The following is a 21142-nucleotide window of genomic DNA, read 5'->3' as shown; positions in this document are numbered from 1 at the left end:
CTCAGACCAGTGAAGTTATGCTCTTTTCTTAATTGACTATACCTACAGAGGAAGCCTAGTTCAATTGGTTGATTAGAAGATGTATTCAAAGTAAATAAATTACTAAATAAATTAAATCAATATTAAAAATTATTTTAAAAATAAAAAAGAAAAATAATATAAAAATCTGTCATGTCAATTTCTCAAATACAATGGTAGTCTTCAGAGGATTATTATTAATGATTACAATATGATAATACTACAAAATATGAAAATGATATGATACAAATCACGATAATATTAACAACATTGATGCTTAAGAAGCACATATAGAATCATCTTCCTCACTGCAACCTTGAGCTCCTGGTTCCTCATGCTGTAGATGAGGGGGTTCACTGCTGGAGGTACCACTGAGTACATAAGTGACACCACCAAGTCCAGAGATGGGGAAGAGATGGAAGCGGGCTTCAGGTAGGCAAATATGGCAGTGCTGACAAACAGGGAAACCACTGCCAGGTGAGGGAGGCACGTGGAAAAGGCTTTGTGCTTGCCCTGCTCAGAGGGCATCCTCAGCACAGCCCTGAAGATCTGCACATAGGACACTACAATGAAAACAAAACAACCAAAGACTAAAGAAACAGTAAACACAAATGCCCCGACTTCTCTGAGGTAGGCATCTGAGCAGGAGAGCTTGAGGATGTGGGGGATTTCACAGAAGAACTGGTCCACAGCATTGCCGTGGCAGAGGGGCAGGGAAAATGTGCTGGCCGTGTGCAGGACAGCAGTGAGAAAGCCACTGCCCCAGGCAGCTGCTGCCATCTGGGCACAAGCTCTGCTGCCCACGAGGCTCCCGTAGTGCAAGGGCTTGCAGATGGCAATGTAGCGGTCATACGACATGACAGTGAGAAGGGAAAACTCTGCTCCAAACAAGAAAGCAACGAAAAAGACCTGTGCAGCACATCCTTGATAGGAGATGGCCCTGTTGTCCCAGAGGGCATTGGCCATGGCTTTGGGCAGAGTGGTGGAGATGCAGCCCAGGTCGAGGAGGGCGAGGTTGAGGAGGAAGAAGTACATGGGGGTGTGCAGGCGGTGGTGGCAGGCTACAGCGCTGAGGATGAGGCCGTTGCCCAGGAGGGCAGCCAGGTAGATGCCCAGGAAGAGCGCGAAGTGCAGGAGCTGCAGCTCGCGTGTGTCTGCGAATGCCAGCAGGAGGAACTCAGTGATGGAGCTGCTGTTGGACATCTGCTTTTTTGGGGATGTGATCCTGAACAAAGAAGAGAAAGAACAGTAATAATGTACAACAGACTTACCAGAGAAAAACTCATCCCATTTCTCATTTAGAATCTCCAGAAAATTGTCCATTTCCAGGAAGACATTTGGCAGGTCCCTTTCATGAGTTCTTCCTGACGCCTGAGGGTATCCCTGGGAGCAGGGGACTCCTCTGTGGGCAACGGAAGAGTCAGTTATGTCCAAAAGCCAGAGGTAAGGAGGAACATGAGGTAATCTCAGACTCTCTTCACTGCTGATATCAACGAACCTTGCCCCAGTGTTGCTCTCAGGTTACCCAACTTCAGAGCAGATACATATATATATATATATATATATATATATATATATATATATATATATATAAATTTTTATTTTATAGGGTTAGACTTTTTGTTGTTACTGACCTACCACACCTGCTGAGTTTTTCTAAAACAGAAATCCCGGGCATTTCTCCAGCACATAAGTGGAAATGTTGTGCATCCTAAGGGAAAAAGGGACTGGCCCTATAGTGCAGTGTCCTTTAGTGAGGACAGATAATCTGTCTATCAATACTGGTCTCACCCACCCTGTGAGTGTTGCAGGCAAGTTGTACTCAGAGACTGATCTCTGAAGAACCTGAACACTGCTGAGTGTAGAGGAATCCAGGCACAAAGTGCCCATCTCCACACCCCTCACCCTGTCCCCGTACTCCCCTTCCCCCAAGCACACCGAGGGCTCACCCCATGGGCATGTGAAACCCCCATCCCCAGCCAGCCTGCAAACAAGACCAGCAGCAGCACGGCCAGCTGGAGAAGCCAGGAGGAATGCCAGCGTGCTGCTGCCAGGGGAGGCAAGGCCAGGGAGGGACAGACGGACACTCAGCAGACCCTCCTGTGCTGCAGCTCTGCCTGCAGAGGACACAGCTCCTGCTCTTTGCAAATGATCTGTGCTCACTTCAAGCTGGCAGAGACCTCCCAAAGACAGGGATGTCTCCCAGCACTGGGCATCGGGGGGCTTGCAGCTCATAAAGATCAGCTAGGATAAAACCTGAGAGGACCACAAAATGATGTTGGTGCAGTTTCTGGGCTGAGGTGTGTGAAGGGACTTTATAAACTTCATTGCTGACAAACTGATCTCTCACTGCAATTCTCTTGGAGTCTCAGTCTCCACTACAATACTGACAATCCATTACCATGAAATCTGCCTCCCCTCCACTGCAGGAATCTGCAAACATAGGCTACAGAAAAAGTCTTGCCTTTCAGGTAGCCCCTCTCTTGTTTTTCCTCTTGAAATATGCAATCATAAATGTTATTCTATACAGCATTTTCTACTCCTTTTTGTAGAAATAGAGACAATGACCCTGACAGATGCTATCAGCTATTGGATGTCCCAGATGTAGGAGACCCCTCTGGCAACCCCACCTGCAGTGCCCTGCTGCCAGAGCCTCACGGTGTCAAGAGCCTGCAGATGTGTCCTGCCACACGCTGCCCTCTGTTGTTGCGCTCCTCAGTGCCTCCAAGCCCTCTCTCCTTCTCTCTTGTCTGTGTGCCAGCTGCGGTCAGAGCCCCCAGCCCTGCTGCGCTGTGCAGAGGAGCTGCTCCTGGGCACAGCTGTCTCTCTGCAGCGCTTGCCAGGAGCTCTGCTTGTGCCCAGGAGCCCGGCCCAGCTCAGCAGCACAGCACCCGACCATGGCATCGCTTGCTCTGTGCCCTTGGGCTCCCTCGAGGTGTCCCCAAGCCCTCAGGGCTGACAGCTCCCGAAGGCAGCAGGGTCTCTATTGGGGTGTGCTGTTTGAATCAGACTGAATTTGTCACCATCTGCACTTCTCTGAACACAGGGGAGATGACTTTTACAAGGGTGATTTGTGCTGTTGGACTGTGGTTGTCAAACATGTTGTGCTTTAACCTGGTGGGCAGCTCAGCACCACACAGCAGTTGGCTCACATCAGCCCTCTCCCCCCCCAAAATGCTTATATGTTGAGATAAGGGCAGTTTAAAGGACTGAAAGGGAAGAGAAATAATAAGAGTTGCTGTTATTGTTATTGTTATGTACAAAGCAAGTTAAACACAGTGCAATTGCTCATTACTGACTGTTGTCCAGCCTGTCCCCAGCTGGTAGAACATTCTGGTAACCATCTGCACCTGCTCAGTCAGTGGCACTCACTGAGGCTCAGTAAGCACAGACCAAGTCCCAGCACATTCCAGTCACTTATGTCCCTTTGGAATTGCCGAGGTGAGAACACATGCTGTTGAGGTTGTGATGAGGCAGGGGTCAGCCTCTTCTCTCAGATAACTAATGATAGGACTCAAGAAAATGGCCACAAGGGGAGATTTAGATTAGATATTACGAAAAATTAGATTATATATCATGACAAACTTTTTCTCCCAAAGAATAGTCAGGTACTCTGAGACAGGTACTCTGATATAATGAAAGCCATCAGAAAGCTGATCCCAGTTAGATGACTGTTATGGGGAGGTCAGGAGTAGCCTGGCCAGGAGAGATGTCAGATTGGGGTGAGGGAAGAAGTGAAGAAGAGCTCGAAAGCTTACCTTTGTAGTTGTAAGAGGGTAAGAGGTAAGAGGTAATGTTGATGCTGCTGTAACACTGACTTCAAACAGTCTTGTATGGCCCTTACACTATTTTCAAGAGTAACATTAATCCCTCAACCAAGACATTAGTCAACCACCTTGACAGGAATCCACTATTGTAATGCAGAACTCAAGGTATCACCTGAAGAAAAACTCAGCACAGAGCTCCATTCCCTTACCTTTACTCTCTTGCTCACCCTAATCTCTGCCCTTAACACTAACATTAAAATGCTCTATTTAACCCCAGACTTCTTGCCATACCTAAAAAAAAACACCCTAAACCATAATGCTTGCCCATACCCTAACCAGAGACCTGACACCACAAGCAGAACACAAAACACTCCAACTAAAACTTTGCTTAATCTCTAACACAGAAAATTAAAATCTAGTCCCTAAGGGACTAGAGAGAGGTGAGCTCTGCCTCAGGATCTCCTGCCCCAGCAGGAGGATTGTGACTGTGGCAGTGACTGTGAGGTCACTTCTGTTTCTGCACTTGATAGGGCAGCAGCAGGAACGTGTCATGGAAAGGGACTGTGAGGTCACTTGTGTCTGGAGGTGGCAGGTCACCCTTGACATAGACCTGGGATCTGCACTTTTGGGCTGACATCTGGCAGTGGCCCTGCTAGGCCAGCACAAGGCACCTGCTTGGCATGCTGACTGGGGGATCCCCTCTGCCTACACACCCAGGAGGACCCAGGCAGAAAGAAGGCCCCAACATGGGTTGTCCTGTCCCTTCTGCTTGAGTCCATGACTGCACAACAGGAGGCACAAGGCTTGGCTGTGTCTAGCCAAGAAGCTGCAAGGCCAGCAGCAGGCCCCTGGCTTGGAAGCTGCTGCTGAGGTGACTTTTGTCTGGTTGGCTGAGAGACAGAAAGGAGCCTGCTGGGTTGGGATGCCTACTTCAAGAGTGGTTTCCTACCAGATGGAGCTTTCTGCGGTAGCAGAGAAGAGCAGTAGAGAAAAAAATGCCACAAAGTGTTCCAGGAAGGCTGGAATGGTCACAAGTAGGGAGAAATGTCCCTCAAAGGGTCATGCTGTGGTGCCAGAGGTCACCCTCTGATCAGACCCTGGCTTTGTGTTTCAAGGAACAGCTGGTGAGGGCTGATGAGACATGGGTGAAAGCAAGGCATGAAAGCAAGATGCTGAACTGAGATGGGTGTCTGCAGACTTCAAGAAAATAGGGCAATGTGTGGGACAGCAATGGAAAGCCTGCAGAGGAGAAGGCAGAGGGTGCTGGTAAAGAGGGAAGGCCCAACAGCCCTGAAGGTTTTTCCCCTTGGCAGTAGCTTAGGAGGAGATATGTTTTACTCACTGCAATGGGGCCTCATTGATTCCTTGCAACCCTGTGCAGCAGCTCAGAGGTGTCATACCACTGTTCTTCTCATGGCATCACACTGCCCACCACAGCCCACAGACCCCAGGAAAAGCCTTGAGCCAGATGTGGGGGTGCAGGATCTCCCCTTCCAGTGGCTGGGGTCAGGCCTTGGCTCTTCTGCTTCACTAAAACCAACAAAGAGTTTTCTCAGCACAGTGCTTTGCCTGTCTGCAATCATGGCCTCCGATTATCTGCCCTAACAAGGCCCTGGGGAGTCTTTGTTAGTAACAGCCCTCAGTGGGGCCCATTAATACCCCAAGTCACTTCAGCTTTTCCTTCTGACTTTACTTTTTCTAGCAGTTGCATCGTTCTCCTCTCAGTACCTGAGCTTCATAGACTCAGCACCACAATACACCATGGAACTCATTAAAATGCAGAAATTCCAAACATCTCCTCCATAGTTTTCTTCAAACCTTCACGCCTTTTGCAGCTAACTGCAGAGCTTGCATAACATAGTTCAGGGAAAAGATTTCACAAAGCAAATAATAAAAATATTTTCTTGTTTCAAAGGCTGAATTTTGTTGCATTTCCGTTTGAAGCATCATTCTCCTATTGCTACTGATCCAGGGTCACTTCTTTGGAGACCTCCATAGGGAGGAAAAGCAGAGTCTGGTGGTCTGACACTTCCACTGCAAGTAGTGGTCTTTGTCCCTGTAACTGCAGCACAGTTCAGCACATGAAACCCTTTCTAAAACAAGTCACATTTTTTGGGGGGCAGGATAAAATATTATAAAATAAAATAAAATAATATAAAATAAATTTAAATAAAATAAAACAAAATAAAACAAAACAAAATAAAACAAAATAAAATAAAATAAAATAAAATAAAATAAAATAAAATAAAATAAAATAAAATAAAATAAAATAAAATAAAATAAAATAAAATAAAATAAAATTGAAATGACCATTGGAACCAGAGAAATTCAAATTAAATATTAGTAGGTACCCGGTCATCCATGGTCTCTCTTGGGTCTTCTGTAGAAAACTCAGGATGAAAAGTAAAGACATTTACTTTTTGTACCCTAGTCTGTTGTCCAGTCAATAGACTAGGGCAGTCCTACTTCCTGTGCTGTAGATGCAGAAGGCAAAAAGAATTGCATTGTGCCTTACACTACCCAAGTACATGTAACCCAGGACAAATCTTACAAGGAGCAGCTGAGGGAGCTGGGATTGTTCAGCCTGGAGAAAAGGAGGCTTAGGGGTGACCTTTTTGCTCTCTACAGCTACCTCAAAGGAGGCTGTAGCGAGGTGGGGGTTGGTCTGCTCTCTCACGTGCCCAGTGACCAGATGAGGGGGAATGGCCTAAAGTCGTGCCAGGGGAGGTTTAGGTTGGATATTAGGAAAAACTTCTTTTCTGAGAGGGTTGTTAGGCATTGGAATGGGCTGCCCAGGGAAGTGGTGGAGTCACCATCCCTGGAGGTCTTTAAAAGGTGTTTAGATGTAGTGCTTAGTGATATGGTTTAGCGGAGGACTGCTTAGTGTTAGGTCAGAGGTTGGACTAGGTGATCTTGGAGGTCTCTTCCAACCTAGATGATTCTGTGATTCTGTGATCGTCTAGTCAAACCTTATTCTATGGACAGGGACAATTTCCATTAGATTAGGTTGTCCAAAGTCACTTGCCAACTGGCCTTGAACTAGGGCTCACCTTTCTGCGTTAGAGTTTAAGCAACGGTTTGTTGGGAGGATTTGGTGTTCTGCATAGGGTGTCAGGTCTGTGGCTGGGGTATGGAGAAGCTTCATGGTTTATGGTTTTCTTTAGGTCTGCCAAGAAGTCGTCTAGGGTTAAATAAAGTGTTTTAATGCTAGTGCTAAGGGAAGAGATTAGGATGAGCAAGAGAGTAAAGGTAAGGAAAAGGGCTATGGGCTGAGTTCTGCTTGAAGGGATACTCTGAGGTCAGGTATTACTGCAGGGGATTTCTGTCAAGGTGTTGGAGCAACATTCAGGTTTTGCGATTAGGGTTACTGGTCAAAAAAGTGTAAGTGTTTTACATGACTGTTTAAAGCCAGTTTTAAAGCACGATCAATATTACATGAAACCTCTTACCTATACAAAATCGTTAATTTCTGGTTCCCAAACTCCTCTTCCCTCCCCAAAATCTCACTTCTCTTGGCCAGGCTTCTCCTGTCATCCTCATATTGGTTATCTTATTGGGATCAGCTTTCTGATGGCTTTCATGATCTCAGAGTATCTGTCTCACTCTGCTGGCTACTCTGTTGCTGAGACAGAAGTGGTGTTGTAGTCGGTAGGGAAAAGGGCACAAAGTTCTGTAGGAGCATCCTGCACATGACCATCCATTCCGCACCTCCACAAAAGTGTACATCCTATGAAGAAGCCTTGGTTCCAGAATGACTCCTATGGATCCAGGGTAACATTTTGCAGGCCTTCGTGCAGGATTTACCTCCTCTCAGGCATCTTGGAGGCAGTAGCCACCCCTAAGGATAAAACTAAAACCAGCTATGAGATATGAGTTTAGTCAAAATTTGAGATCTCTGACATGACAACCAGAGGTGCTGCTCTGCAGAGCAAGGGGGCTGTGGTGCCCGGGGCATGGGGGCACTCTGCAGGGCAGTGCTGGGCAGGCTGGGAGGCAGATCCAGCTCATGGTGTTACTGCCATTGCCCCAGGGCTGCAAGAATCACTTGCTAGGCTCCTTTGCTGAGTCTGTTGCGTGCCCTGGGGCTGCAGAGCTCACACCAGACTGAGCACTTGAGCTCTGCTTAGTCCACATGGGACAGGCTCATGCTCTGCGGGCTCCATTCACTGCTCTTTCCTGGGATCACGCTGGCCTGACAGAGGAGGCCAGAGAGTGACTTTTTGCAGGCCTGGGTCAATGGCAGTGATATTTCCTTGTTTCTCACGGCCTTCTCACATGTCTTTCTCATAGCCCTTCCCACTGCCCAACACTGCCTCCCAGGTGGGAATAAGTCAACCTTCAGAAGGGCCTTTGGGCTTCCTCAGTCGTCCTGGTGCTTATTAGGACCTTCCTGACTCCCCACAGAGCTCAGAGGGAGCCTTCTTGTCCACTGTGTGGCCCTGCACTGGCTCTGTCTGGGACAGAGTTAGTCTCTGCAGAGCAGCCCCTGTGGTGCTGTGTTTTCAATATGTGACCGTACTGGGTATGGCTGGCATGGAGTTAACTTTTCCTGTAGAAACCCACCCAGTGCTGTGCTCTGCTTGAGTAGCTAGAACAGCACTGGTATCACGGTTCTGTTTTGTCTACTGCTGAGCAATGCTGTCACAGCATCAGGAATCCCTCTAATCCCCCCTCCCCAAAGAGCCAGCAGGCTGCAGGTGCGCAAGAGACAGGGAACGGACATCACCAGGGCAGCTGACCTAAACCAGCCACAGAGATATTCCATACCATATGATGTCACACTCAGCAATAGAAGGTGGAAAATGAAAGGAGAGGGGAGAGGTGGGCTCCCGTTGTGAAAATGTCTGTCCTCCTAAAAATCAGACGCATCTATTGAGGCCCTGTTTCAAGGAAGTGGTCAAGCGTCACTGTCACAAACAGTTTTGCTATTTATTTTTTTTTAAATAGCTTCTTTGCTAGTTCACAGGAGATGGGAATACACTGCAGCTGAGACCTATGAATTTCTGCTCACTTCTTTATTGTCTATAGCTACACAGAAAGCCTGGCTTTACATATGCATGAGATGATTAGGAAAAATAAAGAGATAAATGAACAGGTAGGAGGCTAACAATGACATTAATTAAATCGACTCCACAACTTGAAGATCATATTTATCAAGAAAAATAAAACCAAATTACTTTCTTAACTGTTTCTGAGATAAACTCGGAATGTAAAGGAACATTACAGTTTCTTAAGAAATATGTATTCAAACAATTTCCTCAGTGCACCCTTGAGCTCCTGGTTCCTCATGCTGTAGATGAGGGGGTTCACTGCTGGAGGTAACATGGAGTACAGAAAAAATACTGCAAGGTCCAGGGATGGGGAGGAGAATGAGGGGGGTTTCAGGTAGGCAAACATGCCAGTACAGAGAAACAGGGAGACCATGGCCAGGTGAGGGAGGCACATGGAAAAGGCTTTGTGCTTGCCCTGCTCAGAGGGTATCCGCAGCACTGCCCTGAAGATCTGCACATAGGACACCACAATAAAAACAAAGAAACCAACAACTAAACAAAAGCTAAATGCAATAAATCCAACTTCCCTAAGGTAGGCATGTGAGCAGGAGAGCTTGAGGATGTGGGGGATTTCACAGAAGAACTGGTCCACAGCATTGCCTTGGCAGAGGGGCAGGGAAAATGTGTTGGCCGTGTGCAGGACAGCAGTGAGAAAGCCACTGCCCCAGGCAGCTGCTGCCATCTGGGCACAAGCTCTGCTGCCCACGAGGCTCCCATAGTGCAGGGGCTTACAGATGGCAATGTAGCGGTCATAGGCCATGATAGTAAGCTTATAATAATCTATTGAAATGAAGAAGAGAAACGAAAAGACCTGTGCAGCACAGCCTTGATAGGAGATGGCCCTGGTGTCCCAGAGGGAATTGGCCATGGCTTTGGGCAGAGTGGTGGAGATGCAGCCCACGTCGAGGAGGGAGGTTGAGGAGGAAGAAGTACATGGGTGTGTGGAGGCGGTGGTGGCAGGCTACGGCGCTGAGGATGAGGCCTTTGCCCAGGAGGGCAGCCAGGTAGATGCCCAGGAAGAGCGCGAAGTGCAGGAGCTGCAGCTTGCGCGTGTCTGCGAATGGCAGCAGCAGGAACTCAGAGATGGAGCTGAAGTTAGGCATTTGCTGTCTTTAGACCCAGTTGTCTGTTGAAGAAAGAAGACAGAATAAAGGTAGAAGACGCTTCTCTAAGCGTTGGACATCTGTTATTTCTGGTCATGAGGTCCTGTACAAGGAAGACAAAGGCAGTGATTGTGTACCACAGACATAACTGAGGAAAATTCTTTCCATATTCTCATTTAAAATCAACAAAAGCTTTTCCATTTCCAGGAAGATATTTTGAAGCTCTCTTTCATTGATTCTGCCTGAGAGTGCCTCTGGGAGCAGCGGACTCCTCTGTTGCAATGGAAGAATCAGTCCTGCACTACAGCCAGAGGGAGTAGCATGGTAGTAACATGGTAGAAACATGGTAGGAAAATGGGGTAGTCTCAGATTAACTTTACTGCTGATATCAAAGAGATTTCCCCAGTTTTGTTGCTAGTTCACCCAACTGCAGAGCAGAGATGTGGAGGTGCAGATATGTAAGTATTTGTTTTTTGTTTGTCTTTTTATTTGCGTGTTTTTGGTTCTACCTGCCCCACCACACTGGAGAACTGTTTCTAAGACATAAATCCTGGGCATTCTACTGCACTCCAAGTGAAACCCTGTGGATCCTCAGAGGCAAAGGGACTGTCCCTTCAGTGCAGTGTCCCTCAGAGACGACAGCCAGCCTCTCCATCAGTGCTGGTCTCAGCTGCCCTGTGAGAGCTGCAGGAAAGTTGTACTCAGTTGCTCATCTGAAAAGAACCTAAACACTGCTGACGGCAGAGAAATCCAGGCTCAAAGTGCCCATCTCCCGACGCCTCACCTTCTCCCCGTACTCCCCTTCCCCCAAGCACACTGAGGGCTCACACCATTGGCATGTGAAACCCCCATCCCCAGCCAGCCTGGGAACAAGACCAGCAGCAGCACGGCCAGCTGGAGAAGCCAGCAGGAATGCCAGCGTGCTGCTGCCAGGGGAGGCAAGGCCAGGGAGGGACAGACGGACACTCAGCAGACCCTCCTGTGCTGCAGCTCTGCCCGCAGAGGAGGCAGCTCCTCCTCATTTCAAATGCTTTCTGCTGTGCTTTGGCCTGCAGACACCTCCCAAACACAGGAGATTTCAGTGGGTTTAAAGATCATCTAGGATAAAACATGAGAAGACCACTTTATGATGATAGTGGTGCAGTCTGTGAGATGAGGTTTGGGAAGGTAGTTTTCAAATTTCATCAATGACTGTGTTGGGTCTGTCTGAGCTGGAGTCACCTTTTCCCTGCAGCAGCCCACACAGTGCTGTACTCTGCACTCGTAGCTGGAACAGCACTGATATCACTCCAGTGTTGTGTCTATTGCTGCATAGTGCTGGCACAGCATCAGGACTCCTTCCAAGCCCCCAGGAGCCAGCAGACTGGGGGTGGGCAAGTGATGGGGAGGGGACATTGCTGGGGCAGCTGACCTAAACCAACCAAAGGGATATTCCATAACACCTGATGTCACACTCAGCAATAAAAGGGGGGGCTCTCATGGGGGAGGGGGCTGTTCCTCCTGAACAACCACTACGCGTTTGGGGCCCTGCTTCCCAGGACGTGGCCGAACACCGCTCGCTGATGGGAAGTAGAGAATAATTTTTCCTCTCTCTGTGCTTCCGTGCGGACTGATTGCTTCTTTTGTCTCTGTTTTTTTCCTCCCATTCCCTTTCCCTTTAATTAAACCTTTCTTATCTCAAACCTCGAGTTCTCTGTGTTGTATTTTCTCCCCCTTCCTCTTTGAGGAGAGGGGGAGTGAGAGAGCGGTTGTGGTGGAGCTCGGCTGCCCACCTGAGTAAAACCACCACAATGACATATTAATTTCTCAGTGCTATGCTCCAGGAGTCTCAGTCTCCTGTACAATCCTGACAACGGATTACCATGAAACCTGTCTCCCCTCCACTGCAGTAACCTGAAAGCACAGACTGCAGAAAAAGTCTTGCTTTTCAGGTAGACTCTGCCTTGGTCTTTCCCTTGAAAAAACCAATCATAAATACCATTCTTTAAAACATCTTCTACTGCTACCTGGAGAAACAGAGAGAACAACCCTGACAGATGCAATCGATCATCAGATGTGCCAGCTGTAGAAGACCCCTCTGGCAACCCCACCTGCATGGCCCTGCTGCCAGAGCCTCACGGTGTCAAGAGCCTGCAGATGTGTCCTGCCACACGCTGCCCTCTGTTGTTGCGCTCCTCAGTGCCTCCAAGCCCTCTCTCCTTCTCTCCTCTGTGTGTGCCAGCTGCGGTCAGAGCCCCCAGCCCTGCTGCACTGTGCAGAGGAGCTGCTCCTGGCCACAGCTGTCTCTCTGCACCAGAGCCCTCTTGCCATGAGCTCTCTCCGTCCCACGAGCCCGGCCCAGCTCAGCAGCACAGCACCAGCCCAAGGCACTGCAATCACCCCTCTGGAGCCTTTGCTGATGAGCCCACAAACCTCAGGCATTCAGAGACAATTGAAGACATCTCTCCAGAAGTCCAAGTCAGAGGCAAGTTTCCTGCAGTGTCCCCCTGAGGGCCAGCACTGACACAGCCTCCCTTGGAGCTCGTTAGAGCAGAACCCTGGCGGCAGTGAGGACAAGGAGACAAAGGCAATGTGAAGGTGATAGTGATGTGTAGGAAAAGTGGATGTGTGTCATCAAGCACAAGGGCCAGGCCTTGACCCATGTCCCCTGGGAAGGGAAATCCTTAGCAGTCACACCTTGTTCCGGACTCTTTGTTGGGCAGTAGGAGATGGGGATGTTCATTGCCAAGTGCAGGAGAATGGTGCAACCCCTGCCTGGTTCATGGGAGGGGATGAGGAAGCAATGAGGCCCTGGTGCTTTAACGATCAGCTGTCTCCTCATAGGCCTCAGTGGCAGAGAAAACAGCCATAGCCATGGACACAAAGACCTGGTCCTGTTGGGAATTTAAGCCTTATCACAGCCCTCTATCCTGTCTAAACATGGCTTTCCTAGGGACTCCAAGACCTCCACATCTTTCTTTTTTAGCTGCAGACCCTTATCTCTGTGGGGTCACAGCAGATCTGAGCTGAGCATGATAACTCAGATCTTCTTGGTGGTCATGCTCCTCGTCAGGCAGCTCTGTAGGAAGCTGACCTGGTTTCTCGTGAGGAGGCACCACTGCTCTGTGGCATCCCTCGTGGTTCCCAGGCTCTCTCCTCCTGGCCACTACTCACTCAGCAGGGTCCCAGGGTGCCCTGATGTGTGGGGTTTCTCTCCCCCTGGTACATGGCTGGGCTCTTCTCCATGTTAAAGTCAAGAGTTTTCTGAAGTCAATATCCTGCAGATTCTCAAGGTTCACCCACAGTGATGCTCCATTCTATCAGCTGTTAATATCAGCAGGCAGACAGTTCAACCTTCGTGTAATTGTGCTATCTCTGACCAGACAGCAGCAGCAGCAAGAGTTGCAGGGAAATTTGGATAATTCAGGAGTAACTGACTAAATGGAACTGCAGCACAGTCACTCAAGGGCAGGGGATGGAAGGCTGTCAGGTTCCACATTTGCTGTGCTTTCTTCTCATGCATGCTGTCAGTTTGTCTGACAACGTTATGGGACTGTGCAGGTCAAAATTGGACAGGCCAAAGCCTATCTGGAGCTCAATCCATCTATTAATGTCAAAAAAATTAAAAAATGTAAAATAAAATAATACAGAAATGGTATAAATAGTTTAAATGAAGGAGGATTAGGGAGAATCATAATGCTTTACTGGATTTTGGGGGGAGAGCTCAGTGACAAGGGATGAGGTAAAGGCTGAGACACTTAATGCCTTCTTTGCCTGTGCTATTAGCAGCAAGACCAGCTTTTTCCCCTGGATATTTCTTCCTCCTCATAGCCAGTGCCAACCTTCCAATGCAAACTTTGTAGCATTTTTTTCTCTCCTGCTCATTCATAATAACAAAAGAATCTCCATCAACGTGGAAACCCTTTCTGAAGCAAGCATCCCAACCCAGCAGGCTCCTTGCGGCCTCTCAGCCAACCAGACACAAGTCACCTCATCAGCACCTTCCAAGCCAGGGGCCTGCTGCTGGCCTTGCAGCTTCTTGTGGAGACACAGCCAAGCCTTGTGTCTCCTGCTGCCCACTCATGGACTCAAGCAGAAGGGACAGGACAACCCATGTTGGGGCCTTCTTTCTGCCTGGGTCCTCCTGGGTCTGGAGGCAGAGGGGATCCCCCAGTCAGCATGCCAAGCAGGTGCCTTCTGCTGGCCTAGCAGGGCCACTGCCAGATGTCAGCCCAAAAGTGCAGCTCCCAGGGAGAAGTCAAGGCTGACCTGCCACCTCCAGACACAAGTGACCTCCCAGTCCCTTTCTGTGACACGTTCCTGCTGCTGCCCTATCAAGTGCAGAGACAGAAGTGACCTCACAGTCCCTGCCACAGTCACATTCCTGCTGCTGGGGCAGGAGATCCTGAGCCCTTCAGAGCACTCCCATCCATCTCCTCCTTGTGGCCCACAAGCCGATCAGACCCATGACCCCTCACATCCATCTTTGCATGCCATGTGACTGCAGAGTAACCTCACAGTTCTTGGCCTGCACTAAGGGCCAGACCCAGTATGGTACCTAAAGGTAAGGGTTAGGAGAGGGGCTGAAGGTGAGGAAGTCAATGCACAGGAACAGGGGAATCAGCTGTTAGGTGCTCATGCATCAGGGAACTAGGGCTCACCTTTCTGGGTTTGAATTTAAAGAAAGATTTATTGGGAGGGACTGGTGTTCTGCTTTGCGTATCAGGTCTGTGGTTAAAGTGCGGACAAGCTTAGTGATTTAGGGTTTGTTTAGTTTTTCCAATAATTCTAGGCCTAAATAGAGCATTTAAATCTAGTGTTAAGGGTAGGGATCAATGTAAGCAAGAGAGTAAGGGTAAGGGAAAGAGGCTATGTGCTGAGTTTTGGCTTCAGTGCACACTTAGATGTCAGGCATAGGAGTAGTTGATTCCTGTTTGGGTGTGGAGTAACATTTAAATGTAGGAATTAAGTTTGCTCTTTGAAGCTGGGGAATAGCCTCATATAAGTGTTTTAAGTCACGGTTACAGCAGCTTCCGCATAGCCTGAACCAACTTACCTTTTACAAAATCTTTAGTTTCTGCTGGATAGTCCTATTCCCTCCTCCTAATCTCACATTTCTCCTGACCAGGGCTTCTCCTGACCTCACTATATCAGTCATATTCTTAGGGACAACTTTCTGGTGGCTTTCATGATCTCAGAGTATCTGTCACAGCTCTGTTGGGTACTCTATTCCTGAGAAACGTGGCACTTAATACATGATGGAAAAGGACATAAAAGTCCATCAGAGCACCCTGAACATGTGCCCAGCAGCTCGGCACCATCACAAAAGTGCGCTTCCTGCCTACAACTTTTCTTTCCAGAATGGCTCCTATGGCTCCAGGGTAACTTTTCCCAGGCACTACGTTCCACAGTCATGCATGCAGGTCCCATGTGTCTCTCCAACCCTCCCCTCTGCCCCTGCAGTAGTGGCACCTCACCGCAGCAGGTTGGTGCATCTCCAGGCTCAGGGGTGTTTCCTGAGGGCCTGCCCCATGTGGGGAGTGGTGGGGAGGAAGAGAGCAAGGTCATCTCCTGGGGCATGGCTGAGCACAGCCCAGACATCCCGCACCGTGGGCAGGCCCCTGCTCCCAGGCTGAGGCACACATGCAAGGTACACATTTCTCCATCATCCCAGCTTCACGCAGGGACCTTCAGCCCTGTCCCAGTCACAAGATTTGGCTACTTCTCCACCCACAGACATATCCTGCTTTCCATCTGGGGACTCAGGCAGGACTTTAAGGATCTGCTAAAGCCATGGATTTCCTTGTTTCTCACAGCCTTCTCACAAGTCTTTCTCCTGGCCCTCCCCACTGCCCAGCACTGCCTCTCAGGTGGCACTCAGTGACCCTTCAGAAGGGCCTTTGGGCTTCCTCAATTGTCCTGGTGCTTATTAGCACCTTCCTGGCTCCTTCCCGAGCTTAGAGGGAGTCTTCTTGTCCATCAGGGGCCCTGTACTGGCTGTGGCTGGGACGGAGTTACTCTCTGCAAAGCAGCCCCTTGTGGTACTGTGTTTTGGTTGTGTGACCAGTGATGGTCACCCACAGTTGTGGTTGATGTTTTTGAGCATTTCTTGCACAGCATCAGGGCCTTCTGTGGCTCACAATTTGTGAGTTTTATTTGGTTTTGCTATTCTGTCCCCAGTTCCTCTAGAAGAAGGGAAAGCAGGTGGCCGATAGGTGTTTATCTGCTGGATGCATGGAGCAAGAAGGTGTCCATGGTGCCAGGAGATGGAGGTCCATGAAGCTGCAGCAGCCCTGCTCTCTTGCCTGGCAGATCCCCAGCACACAGTGCCTGTGCCCCGTAGGGCCAGCCCCGCTCCTCAGGCCAGCACAAGAGGCCTGGCCCAGCCACAGAGCAGCCTGCCCCGAGCAGGGGCCTGCACAAAGAGCTTTCCCTTTGCCCTTTCCCCATCAGTGCAGGCCCAGCAATGCTGCCCTGCTCTTCCCCAGGGCCATCCCTGCTCCCAGGGAGCCTTGCCCAGGGCAGTGTGTCTGTGCTGGCCTGGCTGGCCATTGCTGCTTCCCTCCCTGTGCTCCCTGCAGGGCCCCAAGATGGTGGTGCTTCTGTGAGAGGCAGCGGCTGTGGTGCCCTGGGATCCCTGGGGGTCTCCCCCCCTGCCCATGCTGCTCAGGGTGGGCAGCACACCTACGTCCATGGAGATCTCTGTTTCTGGGCCCATTTCCATCTGTCCTGATGGCTCAGCAGCACAGGGCAGTGCTGGGCAGGGTCATGGGGTGTCTCTGAGGGCACAAAGGGCAGGCGAGTGCTGCACCAGACCTGGTCCATGAGGCCTCAAGAAGGTTATCCTCAATTACTCTACACTCTTAGAGGTCTCTGCCACTGGCTCTTCACCACCTCTGATGGCATTGCAGAGGCCTCCTTTAGCCCATGGACTCCTCAGATTCCCCTTTTCCTTCTTTGCATGGTCACACATTTTAGGAGGTTCTAATCACTACCCACTGAGCACATTGTCCCTGCAGATCCCCTGACATCTCCTGGAAGCTCCAGATTCCTCTCCAGGCTGGAATCTGCTGCCTGCCCCGCTGCAGGGGGTGCAGTCCCATGCAGATAAGTTTAAGATCAGTTGTTATCTCCTTAGGCAAGTTCTGTCATAATGGAAGCTCTTGGTTCTGCCCTTAGTTCCTCAGGGGCCACCCTGGGACTTTCAGCCTGTGTCTTTCACTCCATGAAGAACCCCCAGAATACAGAAGAGCAGGGAACAGCCCCTTGGTTTCCAGGCTCCTGGGTTTACCTTCAGCAGCCCCTTTTGTTACTGTGGTGCTAGCAGGGAAGCAGCTATGACCCAGGGCTGCACAGTGCCTGCTGCTGTCTGCAGGGATCGGGATGCCACTGCAGAGAAAACAGGGCTGTCATCGAGGCATATGAGAGCTCAAGACCAACACAGATACAAGAGCACAAGAGAACAAGGTGGAAGCCAAAAGAGAGCAGGAAGGAAAAGGCCACATCCTGCTGCTGGCCATGGCCATGGCTCCAGGAAAGCAGCAGCCCCGAACCGAAGGCAGCAGAGAGGCAGAGCCCAGCAGGCAGTGAGGGGCAGCCCCGAGGCCACCGGGGCTGTTCCTGCATGTGTCAGCTGGGCTCTTGGTCCTGAGCCCCTCCTGTGTGCTGGGGCTGCTCCCCCAGCTCCAGAGGAGATGGGAAGAGATGGCAGCTCAGACCAATGAATTTCTGATGACTTTCTTATTAGGTTTATCTACACAGGAAGCCATCTTCTACAGGAAAACAATTGACTTGTAGGGGGCTAGGAATAATATTTAATCAAATGTGAAGTATTGAGAGAAAATAATAAAACTGACATTTAATAATAGAAGACATCATATTATTTTCTTTCTCAGAAAGGCTGGGATTTCTAATATTAGGCATAGGATTATAGGTGAATTTGGTGAGTCCTGATGGAATCCCTTAGTTCCCGGTTCCTCAAGCTATAGATAAGGGGGTTCGCTACTGGAGGAACCACTGAGTACAGAACTGTGACCACCAGGTCCAGGGATGGGGAGGAGATGGAAGAGGGCTTCAAGTAGGCAAATATGGCAGTGCTGATCATCAGGGAGGTGACAGCCAGGTGAGGGAGGCACGTGGAAAAGGCTTTGTGCCGGCCCTGCTCTGAGGGCATCCTCAGCACTACCCTGAAGATCTGAACATAGGAAACCGCAATGAAAACAAAACAACCAAATGCTAACAAAATGCTAAACAGAATTGCCCAGACCTCTCTGAGATAGGAATCTGAGCAGGAGAGCTTGAGGATGTGGGGGATTTCACAGAAGAACTGGTTCACAGCATTGCCTTGGCAGAGGGGCAGGGAAAATGTGTTGGCCGTGTGCAGGGCAGCAGTGAGAAAGCCACTGCCCCAGGCAGCTGCTGCCATCTGGGCACAAGCTCTGCTGCCCACGAGGCTCCCGTAGTGCAGGGGCTTGCAGATGGCAACGTAGCGGTCGTAGGCCATGACAGTGAGAAGGGAAAACTCTGCATCAAAAAAGAAGACTAAAAAAAGTACTTGGGCAGCACATCCTTGATAGGAGATGGCCCTGGTGTCCCAGAGGGCATTGGCCATGGCTTTGGGCAGAGTGGTGGAGATGCAGCCCAGGTCGAGGAGAGCCAGGTTGAGGAGGAAGAAGTACATGGGGGTGTGGAGGCGGTGGTGGCAGGCTACGGCGCTGAGGATGAGGCCGTTGCCCAGGAGGGCAGCCAGGTAGATGCCCAGGAAGAGCGCGAAGTGCAGGAGCTGCAGCTCGCGCGTGTCTGCAAATGCCAGCAGGAGGAACTCGCTCACAGAGCTGATGTTGGGCATTTGCTGACTTTGTACTTGCTTGTCTGTTGAAGAGAAGGCAGAGCAATGTTAGAACAGACTTCTCTGAGGAAAATAGGAAATAAAACAGAAGGGTGGATAACTCAAAGTCAGACAAATGTCAGATCAATGAGCTTTGCAGTATCATTGCAAATAACTGAGCTGATTGGAAGGCAGACCTGCAAGTATTTCCCTCACTTTATTTTATCCCAGTTGCCCTATCCTAGTTGAGGTATTGGAGTTTTGAACTCCCTGACATTACTTGCACAGTCCTGGTTAAATCCAGTGGGTGCTGGGAGGCAAAAGGTCTGTCCCTAGGTGAAGACAGAGCAGAGCAGCTCTGCCCATCAGTCCTGCTCTCAGCTGCCCCGTGTCACCTTTCTGTGAGCTGCAGGATGATCCCACTCAGGTGTTTCCCTGAGAAGAAACTGCAGAGCAGAGAAGCTCCAGTCCCAGTGCAGATGGACAGAATCCTCACCTTGTCTGCAGGGGACTGGTCAGGATTTCAGCTCTTCCCTCCCAGACAGGTGCAAAGGTCTCACTCCAGCTGCCCACAGACAGTCATCCAGCAGCATGGACATGGTCTTAGCACGGAGGTTTCTTCTTCTTGGGGCGCCTGGGTAACACAAGGATGCCATGAGAGAGCTGCATCCTACGGGAGAGCAGCCTGCAGCCCGGGAGGATGCCTCACAGACAGAGCTGGATAGCTGAAAGCTGGAGTGTCCCGTATCCCAGCTGCACCCCCGGCAGGGTCTGGGGGAGGTTTGGCCACTCTGCTCATTGCTGTCCAGGGGCACTTGGCATAGGACACTGCAAGGGGCTTCTGCCAGGCTTCCTCAACTCTCACTGCAACCCAGCAGGACTCTCAAAGCCTACTGCATTGCCCACTGCCCTCCCAGAAACAAGACCCAGCAGGAGGAGACCCTTCCAGGAGCTGCAGCTGCATGGCCCTGCAGCCAGACCCTTACCTTGTCAAGGGCTGTGCAGGTTTCTCCTGCAGGCAGCTCTCAGCATCCTCCCACTCCCAGCTGCCTCCAAGCCCTCTCTCCTTCTCTCCTCTCCCCATGCCAGATGCAGTCAGAGCCCCCAGCCCTGCTGCGCTGTGCAGAGGAGCTGCTCCTGGCCACAGCTATATCTCTGCTTCATGGGACTTTCTGAAATGTGTTTTCTCTGTCCCACGAGCCCAGCCCAGCTCAGTAACAGAGGCCCAGCCCAAGGAATTGGAATCACCAATTAAATGAGCCCACAAGGAGTCAATTAGGCTCTGGTGCTTTAATGATTAGCTGTCTCCTCAAAAGCTTTAGTGGCAGAGACAATAGCCATAGCCATGGACCCAAATATCTCATAAGGCAGCTCTGTAGGAAGCTGGCCTGGTTCCTTGTGAGAAGGCACCACTGCTCATATGGTATCTTCATGGTGGAAACCCCTCCTGAAGTAGGCATCCAAAATCAGCAGGATCCTTGTGGCCTGGCAGCCAAGCAGACACAAATCACCTCAGCAGCAGCTTCCAAGCCAGGGGCCTGCTGCTGGCCTTGCAGCTTCTTGGCTACCACACAGCCAAGCCTTGTGCCTGCTGCTGTGCAGTCATGGACTCAAGCAGAAGGGACAGGACAACCCATCTGGGGGCCTTCTTTCTGCCTGGGTCCTCCTGGCTCTGGAGGCAGAGGGGATCCCCCAGTCAGCATGCCAAGCAGGTGCCTTGTGCTGGCCTAGCAGGGCCACTGCCAGATGTCAGCCCAAAAGTGCAGCTCCCAGGGAGAAGGCAAGGCTGACCTGCCACCTCCAGACACAAGTGACCTCACAGTCCCTTTCTGTTCCTGCTGCTGCCCTACCAGCTGCAGAGATAGAAGTGACCTCACGGTCACTGCCACAGTCACATTCTTTCTGCTGGGGCCATGAGATCCTGAGGCAGAGCTCATCTCTCTGTCGTCCTCTATGAACTGGGGCTCACCTTTCTGGTTTAGAGAGTAAACAAAGTTTTAGTTGAAAGTTTTGGTGTTCTGTTTGTAGTGTCAGGTCTCTGGTTAGGGTATGGGCAAGCACTATGGATTAGGGTTTTGTTTAGGTCCGGCAAGAAGTCTAGGGATAAATAGAGCATTTTAATGGTAGTGTTAAGGGCAGGGATTAGGGTAAGCAAAAGAGTAAATGTAAGGGACAGGGGCTACGGGCTGAGTTTTTCTTCAGGTGATATTTTGAGTTCTGCTTTACAATAGCGGATTCCTGTCAGGATGTTGGACTAATGTTTAGGTTGAGGGATTATTGTTATTTTTTTCAGGCCTTACAAGACTGAAGTCAGTTTTAACAGCAGCATCAACATTACATGAACCCTCTTATCTCTACAAAGGTAAGCTTCCGAGCTCCTCTTCCCTTCCTCTTTCC

General features: G+C 50.0%; 2 protein-coding genes across 2 annotated transcripts; both read right to left on the bottom strand.

The window, feature by feature from the left end:
• Positions 1 to 279: 279 nt before the first annotated feature.
• Positions 280 to 1221, bottom strand: LOC311428041 (olfactory receptor 14A16-like; the record flags this gene model as incomplete). Its single annotated transcript, XM_084539603.1, has 1 exon — positions 280 to 1221. The coding sequence occupies one exon, from the start codon at positions 1219 to 1221 to the stop codon at positions 280 to 282; it is 942 nt and encodes a 313-aa protein (XP_084395729.1).
• Positions 1222 to 7908: 6687 nt separating this feature from the next.
• On the bottom strand, positions 7909 to 18766 carry LOC311428040 (olfactory receptor 14C36-like; the record flags this gene model as incomplete). The annotated part of the gene is made up of 2 exons (XM_084539602.1): positions 7909 to 7977; positions 18104 to 18766. The coding sequence occupies 2 exons, from the start codon at positions 18764 to 18766 to the stop codon at positions 7909 to 7911; spliced, it is 732 nt and encodes a 243-aa protein (XP_084395728.1).
• Between the last annotated feature and the right edge of the window lie 2376 nt (positions 18767 to 21142).

The sequence above is a fragment of the Aythya ferina genome (assembly GCF_964211825.1).
Source record: "Aythya ferina genome assembly, contig: HAP1_SCAFFOLD_29, whole genome shotgun sequence".
Lineage (NCBI taxonomy): Eukaryota > Metazoa > Chordata > Aves > Anseriformes > Anatidae > Aythya > Aythya ferina.
The sequence above is the reverse complement of the archived record's forward strand: the minus strand, read 5'-3'. Positions and strand labels throughout refer to the sequence as shown.